The sequence below is a fragment of the Alligator sinensis genome, unplaced genomic scaffold (assembly GCF_000455745.1).
Source record: "Alligator sinensis unplaced genomic scaffold, ASM45574v1 scaffold519_1, whole genome shotgun sequence".
Taxonomy (NCBI): Eukaryota; Metazoa; Chordata; order Crocodylia; family Alligatoridae; genus Alligator; species Alligator sinensis.
This window is the reverse complement of record NW_005842187.1, coordinates 1931580-1941443: the sequence shown is the minus strand read 5'-3', so window position 1 is coordinate 1941443 and position 9864 is coordinate 1931580. Positions and strand designations below refer to the sequence as shown.

Here is a 9864-nt window from a genome sequence, read left to right as displayed (position 1 = left end):
TACAACTAAGCCAAGGAAACAAGGGGAGCTGAATTCCTTAGACTGAAAAATTAACCAAATTGAGAGAGGATTTTTTTTTTACTCAATCCACAAATAAACTTAATTTTTTTTATTATTAAAAGAAATAGCCTACAGTCTTTGGGAGCATTCAAAAGCCAAACCCTGCTCTGTTGCTACAGCTTCTGGAAGGCAAATGCTCTTCAAAAAGCTTCTCTCCTTTTTGCTCCTGATGATTCGATGGGGACCTTTGATGCAACATTTGGATTAGCTGCACACAACTGCACTGAGGGGGACCACAACAGGGGGAGCCTGGCTGATTGCATAACTTTAAGAAAATAATAAGAGGAAAAGAAAGAATTAGAGAGAGAGAGTAAAGAGAGGGAGATAGAGAGGGAGTGAAAAGAGAAAGAAAGAAAGCAATTAAAAAAATATCTGAGAATCAAGTTTCAAGACTCTTTATGTGCTGCAGAGGAGCATGAGGTTTACCAGCAAAGTGCAACGGGGAGTCTGAGAGGAGAAATAGCTTTCTCTTTTGCCAAGAAAAAAATAGGAATGTGTGTTTTGGACTGGACTGAGAAGGAAAGCTGGGGAGGTTGCAAAAAGGGGTGCAGGATTTTTATCCCATTGAACCCTTCATATTAACTGCCCTCTTGAAAAAAAAAAAAATATAAGGGGGAAAGGGACAGGAGGAAAAGAAGGGAAGAAAAGGGGGAGAAAAAAGAAAACAGCAAAAGTGCTTGAGTCTCTAGAGCTATCTGCCCCTTCAAGCTGATTGATTAGTCATGATCCCTGCAGTTTTAATGGGAATCATTCAATTGGGAAGGTGGAGCACCCTAGAGTAGATTAGCATATATCCTTGTTTACTCTTCTTCTGAGGGGCTTTTTCTCTTTTCTTTCATTTTGTGGAGAAGGGAGGGGGGAGTTTGGGGGGAAGGAGGGGGCTGTGGCTTATGTTATAAAGGAGGCCAAAAAAATAAATAGATTAGAACATCTTTTGGGGGGGAGGGAAATCAGTGGGTCTGAGTCTTGGAGAAAGCTGTGTCTTTTTTTTTTTTTTTAAGAAGAAAAAAAAAAAAATAAAGGGAAGAAAATCCAGCAGAGAAAAGAAGAGAGAGAGGATTTCCAGCTGTGGAGGAATAGAAGAGAAGAAGACAAATACAGGAGGAAGAACAGAGAAATACATTGCAACCAAGGAGTTTTGATTTTATTTTATTGTGTTTTTTAAAAAGGAAAAAAAATCTATAAGCAGGAAAAAAGAAAGAAAGAAAGAAAAAAAGAAAAGAAAAAGCAACTGAGAAGGGTTATAAAAAGAGCAAATACCAAGAAGGGTGAACAAGAGAAGAAAGTCAAGGCAAGGAGGAGCCCAAAGCTGGCAGATCGGGAGGATTTGCAGGGGAGAAGGGGGGGGAAGATTGGAAATGCAGCTCTGGAGTTTGCTGCTGCCTCTTGCGCTTCTCTGTATAGCCCTAGCCAGTGGACCCGAATGTGGGATGGACGAGCGCTCCCGCAGGGCAAGAAGGGACACCAGGCACACCCGCCAGATCCACTACACTGCCCCGGGCACCTGTGCCACCAGGTTAGCCCGAGGAAGGCGCTCCACTGCTGGTATAGAGCCTCTGCATGTCCCTCGCAGGAGGCAACAGCGGGAGGCAAAGGGCGAAGAGGATTCCCTTACCCCAAGCAGGGCACTCTATTTCAGTGGACAAGGGGATCAGCTGCGGCTGAAAGCAGATACCGAGCTGCCTAGAGATGCCTTCACTTTGCAAGTGTGGCTGAAAGCTGAAGGAGGACAGAGATCTCCAGCTGTCATTGCAGGTGGGTAGCTTGCTGTGCCTGTAGTTGTAGCATCCCTTTTACATTTCACAAGATTGCAGGGCAGCCAGCTGTGGTGCGCATGTGTACAGTAACATGTGAATGTATATTTAAATAGATATGTGTTGGTTTGTGCATATACAGCTATACGCACATATGTATGTATAAACACACACATTATTGTGTGTTATGAGATTATAGATATTGATCTACGTTTGGGGAATTATCAAAAATCGGCAACTATTATAAAAGTATATCTTTTACAAAAAGTTACATACATGTTTTCACGGGGTTATGGCAGTATCTAAATTTGCTGCTTTATTTATAAATCAGTGTCCAAGTAAGAAAGAGAGCACTTGCTGTGCATTTCTAATATAACTTGGATGTTGGAAACAAAGATACCTGTGTGTTTTGAGCGTGTGTGAAAAGAAACGCATGTATATGAAATATGTGGGCGTGAGGATGCGTGTACGCAAGGTTCCTATTGGATTTCCACGGTTTTTATTAGCATTGCAGTTTATTTCAGGTTCGTTACCTTTTAAGATGCTAGGTTAGCACGTGGTTTCCAAAAAGCTATAAAGCAACTTTTGGCTATTGTGAAACTTCAGTAGTCAAATTAGTTTTTAAAGTTCTCAGCCCCTCAACGCTCTGCTAGTACTTGATGGGTACAACATTTAGAGGATGCTTTGAGCATTTTTGTCTCCCTTTAGAAATCACAAGTGTAACACAAACACTTGTAAGGTCAAATTGCCCTATAAAATCATTTAGTACTAAGACCACTTATTGACCTGAGCTGTCTGAGCCTGACAATAATGAGGAATATTGCACTTTTCTTATTTGAATTTTATGACCCCATCATGAATTTGGTTCCTTCTTTTTCTCTCCACCACCTTCCATCTCTCGCTCTAGTGGTAAAGTGCAGTGAAGTTGTAGTGAAATCGGATACTTTTTGAAGGGTTGTAACCCCTTATAAACATAGCAACATCCATCTTTGCTCTGAACAAAGCCATAGAAAATGTAAATCTTAAAAAAAAACAAAACATGGGAGAAGTGTGGCCAGGGGAGGGTATGTTTTACAGTTATTTTGGCAAGTAGATTCCCTGAAAGTGCAAAGTTTCCATGTCCTAGGATGCCTTAAAGAAACAGTGAGGATTTCCCCCGTCCCTTTAACAAGAGTCATTTCCTACAGGAGCCTAGCGGATGCTTTTATTCTTAATATAGTCACCGATCAGCCTTTAGGGCTGCTTTTTCCTCCTCCTCTGCCACATTCTGTTCTTTTATTTTCTTTATCTTGACTGCCCTATACTTGACCTATGAGGCTGTGGTCATTCAAGAAAGGGGAAGAAACAAAACCAAAATGGGCTCAGCAGCAAATCACTTTAACTTTTCCCCAAGCCCATCTGCTGTGTTCACTTTTAAGGAGGTGAATCAGCGGCGTGTGTATCTGTCTGGGAAACACTGGGAATAGCTTGTTTTCCCTTCTGCCTTGTAGTAAGCAGAGATGAATGATCTTATACAAGAAAAAGATCGTGATGATGATGACGACGATGATGATTTTCCTCCCTCCCCCCCCCCTTCCAAATCTTGATTTACAGAGCAAAGGCTCAAGTTGCTTCCCTTTCAAGTGGGGAGAAGACAGACTGTAGTTTTAACATCAGCGGGAAAGAGCTGTGTGTGTGTGCATGTGTGTGTAAATACTGTTTTATATAATAAATTAATTCAGCTACAGAAGCACGATACGAGTCTAGTTTACAAGTCTCTCTAATTCACAGAATGAGAAATCTAGGAAGCTAGATACACACGCACAAAGATTGTTAGTAGTAAAACACTTTAATTGGATGGGGGGGTTAGGTTATTGCTTGTATAAAACACTTGACCCGTTTTATTCACGGAAATAACATTCCGCTAGAACAGAACTGCCCCAGTTCAGCACCATAAAGCTTGCAGCTTTACTCCAGAGGACTTAGCGATTTTGTTTTTTCTAAACTCCCCCTTCCCCAGTTGAAGAGGAGCCAGATTTGGCTCTGTGTGTAAACACCTGGAATAGATCCAAGGAGGAACGTACTTGGAGTATCCTCCACGCACTACAGTCTCCCAGATCTGCAACAAGCTTAGGGAGAGATTACACTTGCCTGAATGAGGAAATCAGAGGTTCTGGCTGCCAGAAACCTGTTTTTTTCATTTTTACTTGTGTTGGATGTGACAGATCGAGGACTCATACTTGGAGTTTATGCCTGTTCGACCCCACTGAAATTTAAAAAAAAACCTGATGGTTGTTAAAATGGGGCTGGAGATGGGGCCACATTCATCCCTGGTGTAAATGGTGAACTTGTTCTCTAGATTCTGTCCCTGGCTTTGCCACTGATATGTTGTATCATGGAAAGCCAATGGAGCATAGATATAAAAGAGGGAAGAATTTGACTTCAGGTAAACTTTTCATTTTTTCCAATGCCCCTACCCTGTCTTCAGCCCTTGTCTCCTGCCCTGCCCTGCTACACAACATACCCCTGACCATATTCAGATAATCATTTCTGAGTTTGCAAGCCACAAAGGATCAATGACATAGCTGTATGGCAGAATGGATGTCCATTTAATTAGGTCATTATAAACCACAGGTAGAGTCCAGGTTGCTATAGCTTCTCTAAGGGAACCCTGAGATAAAGAAGCTGTTCTGCTATTTCAGGCTCAAGGAGTTTCTGTGCTGCTCTGAAGCCAAATTTCCTTACATCACCCTCTGCTGCAGCACTCACTTTGTTTTCATAAATGCCTAATTTTACAGCACTATTAAATGGTTTGGTCACTGCTTTGGGCCATCCCCATGTCTAATGGTGGGGGAACTCTGGGTACAAGGATCTGCCAGTTTACACACTGGTTTCCAGTGAGGTTATACTCTTGTTTGACCTCAGTGATTTTAGTTTAGTCATTTTATGAAGCAAATCTTTTGGGAAAATAGCAGTTTGCCCCACTAACATGGTCTATTCAGAAGTCTGGCATTGAATGCGGCGAGGCAGGCAAGGCACCTGGCTATCCTTTCAGGTCTCCCAGCAGGGCTGGTGCAGCCACCTACCCTGAAGATCTTCAAAAGGACACTGGACGTGCACTTTGCTGGGGTTATTTGACCCCAGCCGTCTTTCCTACCCAGAGCAGGGGGGCTGGACCCGATGATCTACGAGGTCCCTTCCAGCCCTGAAGTTCTGTGAATCTGTTTCCAGATTCTGTATTGTGGGACACAACGCACAGACACACTCATACTCACCACCCAGTCAGTCCACTTCTGTGCTGCACGGGACCTCCCCCAAACCCACATCACAAGCACAATCATCACCTCACACACACCCAACATTAGTGACGTAGGTACCAGCGGAAGTACTTTAGCTTATGATTAGTTTTAAAGAAAACTCCCAGAGGCATCTAGAGAGTTAACTAAGGAGTTAATTTAACCAGGTTAGGGTAGGGCAGGCTTTAATCCTGTTAGATTACTGACTCTGTGCAAAAACTCTGTGCAGAAAACACTGCAAAAAAAAGATCAACTCTAACTAAGAGTTGATTCTTGCTTCTGTCATAATCAGAAATACCCCAGTTCTCCTCTGGAAATACATTAACAACCTAAGAACTGTTAGGAAACAAGATCCTTGGGAGTTATCCCTGTCAGTGTGTTTGCTGGTAGAAAGCTCAAGTGACGGATGGCCTATGTTTTGTTATAAGTGTGACGTTGACTCTTTACTAGCTAGGAGCTGCAAGGAGCTGTAGGAATGATTGACAGTGGGAACTGGAATAAAAAGGCATGCCCACTTGGAAGAGTGAAAGTTATTTGTTGGGTTTTTTCCCTTTTCGTTCTCTCTCTGTCTTTTTATCCCTTTGGCTGCCAACAGAGAGCATGATCCCAAATTAATAGAGCTTCATATAATGTAAGGGAGCGCCTATGTTTTCCCAACTTCACTCCTTAGTGAGCACGCAACTGCAGCACAATCCAAGGGGCAAGACATGCCAAAATCAGCACAGTGGAGCTCTTTTAAAGCCACAGTAAACTGCCTGAGAAATGCTTCTATCAGGATTTTGACAAATGAACTAATCGGAAGATAAGAACTTGATGCAAAAAGTTCACGCTTGTAAATTTAGTTTCACACTCATTTAGTTTCTTTCCATAGTTTTTCATCCCATATTACACTGATAAGATAAAGATGGACTCCATGAGTAGGGGGTACTGCTGGTGTTTTTCTGACAAGCTGACTCTTTTAGCAGGTGTATTTTCAATTTGAGTGATTGCTTCAGCTCAGATGCTTACAGGGATGTCTTCCGGTATAAACACAGTAGGTAGGCAGATAATTCAGGTGCTCCTGTTTTTCAGCAGTCTGTAATTTTTCAGTTGCATGAATTTGTTGTTTGCTTAAACTGAATATTTAAATTAATTTCTGTATAATGACAGAGTCAAATGTGACTGATTCCAATCTCATCATTTAATGTGCTGGTGGAAGGTACTCAGATACCAATAAGATGGGCAGGATACATGAATTAGCATAGCATAGCATAGAATTGAATATATGCCATCTTGGATAAGTGTGGATAGTGAATTTCTATTTTTTTTTCCATCATAAATGAGACCAATATATTTAGGAGAGCATTTGTCAAAAAAGATCCTAAATCCTGGCTCTGTTACTAACTAGTGGATACTAACTAAAGGAAGGATGTTAAGGTGAGTGAGTGCAAGGGGTCGGGGTTGGGGAGTAGTAAATAAAGACTCTCATTTGCACGTGCCTTTTCTTTTGTAGGGTCCTAGTTTGTCACCAGATAAGTTGGCTTCCTTGTCATAGCTAGACCTGATTGATCCCTGAAGTATGTGATAGAATTCCAGTATTTAAGGCAAGACAGTAGCTAAGTCAGTGAGAGAGACTTGTAGAGAGCAGAAAATGAACTGGAGGGGCTAGGGCTAGGAAGAGCCCTGGAACTGGGCTCAGGGAAGAGTCTTGGGAGAAGTACAAGACAGATTGCTGGGAAAGGCTGAAACATCCCAAGGGGTCCTGCAAGAGGTTTGTGCACTGGGAAGTATTTTAAGGCTAGATCTAATCAAAGATCTAATTGCCTAAAAGCTAGGTGCTGCAATACCTAACTTTTAGTGGCCTGGCCCCCAGAGGGGAATCCAGAGCTGTGGTGAGGCTCCTAGTCCCCGTATGTTATACATGAGGGGACTTGGGTGCCTCAGGATGAGATCCAAAACAGCAAACCCACTTATCAGGGAAACAGTAGGTTGATCCTCAAGTCAGGATCCTTGTACCCACTTATCAGATTGACCTCAAGCCAACACATTCAGTCTGTGGCTCCATAGAGCTAACCATTAGAAAAAGCTCTGGATAGAGTTGTCTTCTGGGATGTGGAAGATGTTGGCTTGAATCCCTTCAAGAAAAGGGATCCCAAAGAGGAGTAAATTAAACCTGCATCTCTCATTTCCTGGGTGGGTCACTTAACCCATACATGCCATGTAAAAGGGGAGCATCTCTTCCAGATGTGTTTTAAAAAGGAATGTGACTGGGTGGTGCAATTTTTTAGGGAGTCTGATCTTGACAGCGTGCATTAAGTAGGCTCTGAGAACACCTGCCGGACCAGGTTCCCAGGAAATTTTGGTGGAGGGATGCCTATCTGGTGATGCCTAGGCATGATTTAGGTGCTGAGTCCTGCTGACACCAAGTAAAATGAAGTAAAATGTTCAGGCACCTAGATAAATTTAAGGCCAAAACTTGCAACATCTGTGGAGTTTATGCCACTTCAGACTCAGGTAGCAAATAAACAGAGACTTTTGGGATTGCAACTTGCTCCTAGGACCCCTAAGCACCAACTTGGTGCCCAAATCCTTTCTTAAATCAGGCCTTTAATGTCTATATTGCATCATTCTCCATCTCCATCCCATATAAAGGGAGGATTTGATTTTCTTTCTCTCCCTCTGCTTTTGTCTTTCTCACCATTATACATCATAAACTCTTTGTGGTGGGGGTTCTTTTGCTACAGGTTTGTACTGCACCTAGCACAGAAGAATCCTGTTTCGGGCTTGGAGGGAAAGGCTTTCCCCATCCCTTGAAAATGTCAAAGATGTTAAAATTATTTCTGTTTTGCATCAGAAAGAAAAACTGAAATTCAGACAATTTTTATGAATATGCTAAAGAAAAAATAAGTCTCTAAGGCAATCAAAATGTTTTGTTTTGATAATTCTGAAATGCTTAGTTTTGGTTTTGACTTTTTAAAAATCCCATTGTTATTTCATCTTAATACACATTTAAGAAACATAATTTCAAATTATACAAAAGAAACTTAATTTCAAACGAGGAAACTTGTCTTTGAACACGTCAGCTGAGGACATTGCAACAGGTGTGAAACCTGTTCCCAGCGTTGTTTGGAATGAGGAAATTCATTGAAACTGCTTATTTCCCATGAATAGTACCAGTTTTGACAAATGGGTGGTTTTTTTCTGCAAAACATTTCCAGTCAACTCTAGTCATGATCTTTGCTGCCTCTAAGGACCACTGTGGTACAATACTTAATAATAAAATTACTTTCACTTCCTCAAAACTATTGCTATATCTCAAATAATCCGGCTGAAATGCTTTCTATAGCCATACTCAAGGTTTATTTAGTAATATTTTTTATTAGACCAACTGTTGGGAGAGATGTTACCCAAGTTTTGGGGCACAATGTGCCATTTCTCAGATCTGGGAAAGATGTGAAGAAAGTCTTTCTCAATATTGCCATCCTATTACATTGCATTTCTTTCACTCCAGTCTGTTCCACTAAATATAAGACTAGAAATATCAGATTATATCAACCCTACTCATTTATAAGTTCAAAAAATAATACAGTATTCTATAGCCTGCATGGTAGTTTTGTTACACCAGTGATTTTCAACAATGAATGAGGACTACTTCAGTATTTCTTTTTCATAGGTATGACATCTCAGAATCAATCTGAGCCAAAGTCTTTAATGAGATAAATCAGTAAAAATCCCATATATTGATGTAAATTAGATCTGAATTTGTTCCCTGTTTTTATTCTAGCTTTTTGTAGAAAAAACACTTTTTCTTTTACTTTTTGCTTATCTTATTTCTGTTACTTTCTGCTCCGTTTTATTTCTCTTTCTTTTACATGTGAAGACACATGCACACACAAAGACACGTGATTCCCAAAGCCCCTTTGATTTTTCTTAGATTAATAGAGCATTTAAACTGCAATCATAAAGTAAAAAGAGCTTGTTTATTTGCCTAAATTGTTTGACACAGTTGAAGGGTCTGGTAAGTCCCAAAGTGGCGGGTGGCTTTCTATGGATCCATGTGATCGTATAGTTCCAATTCCAAAAAGCCATAAGTAAAAGAAAGCTTTATTATAATGGGCCACTTCAAAGTCTATATGGGAAGAGTGTAACCCTGGGGAAAAAGGAGAGCTTGACCCCAGGGTAAAAGGAAAACAGAGAAAAGCATAAGATGCAGCTAATCAGTTTGCAGACTTTTGCATTCTACCGCTCACATGAATAAGGTTGGTAGCGCTGGCCCTACAGACATAGCAGGTAGAGGATGGATTGTCCTTAGGCGGCAAGGATCAGCGTAGCTCTGTTGATGTTGATTAACACAAGCACTAGGGACCCGATATCAAGCCTGTTAAAGTCAGTGGAAAGATGCCCACTGACTTTGGTGGGCTTTGGGGCAGGCAGTGTGATTTGCAATGAGGGGCTTTTATGTCATGTTCACTCCCCACACCCGGTCTTCCCGCTGGATAGTTAACATCCATTTGTTTCCTGCCGTATCTTGCCTTGGATACAGGAGCCAGACTTGAAGGGAAAAATCAGAAAGCCCTAACGTCAGAAGAATTGGCTGGGGGAAGGGGATTTGTTTATTTTAATTGTTTTTGTTGTAATCCAAATCCCACCATGGCCTCTCTCTCTTCCAAAATATTTTTTTCTCAATGTTAAAATAAGTATTTATTCAAAACATGCTGTCCAGTTTTCTGTTCTGCCGGGTGATGTAAGTGTATAACTTTCCTGTCCAATCCCTCCACCCTCTCTTATCACCATCA

The 9864-nt window shown here is 41.3% G+C and overlaps 1 protein-coding gene across 1 annotated transcript in view; it reads left to right on the top strand.

The window, feature by feature from the left end:
* Window positions 1-974: 974 nt before the first annotated feature.
* The window catches only part of PAPPA (pappalysin 1), a 224573-nt gene continuing 215683 nt past the window's right edge, over window positions 975-9864 (top strand). The window contains exon 1 of the mRNA XM_006026275.3: window positions 975-1815. Within this exon, the coding sequence (XP_006026337.2) occupies window positions 1419-1815 (397 nt within the window). The 5' untranslated portion in view covers window positions 975-1418. The remainder of the gene's footprint in view (window positions 1816-9864) is intronic.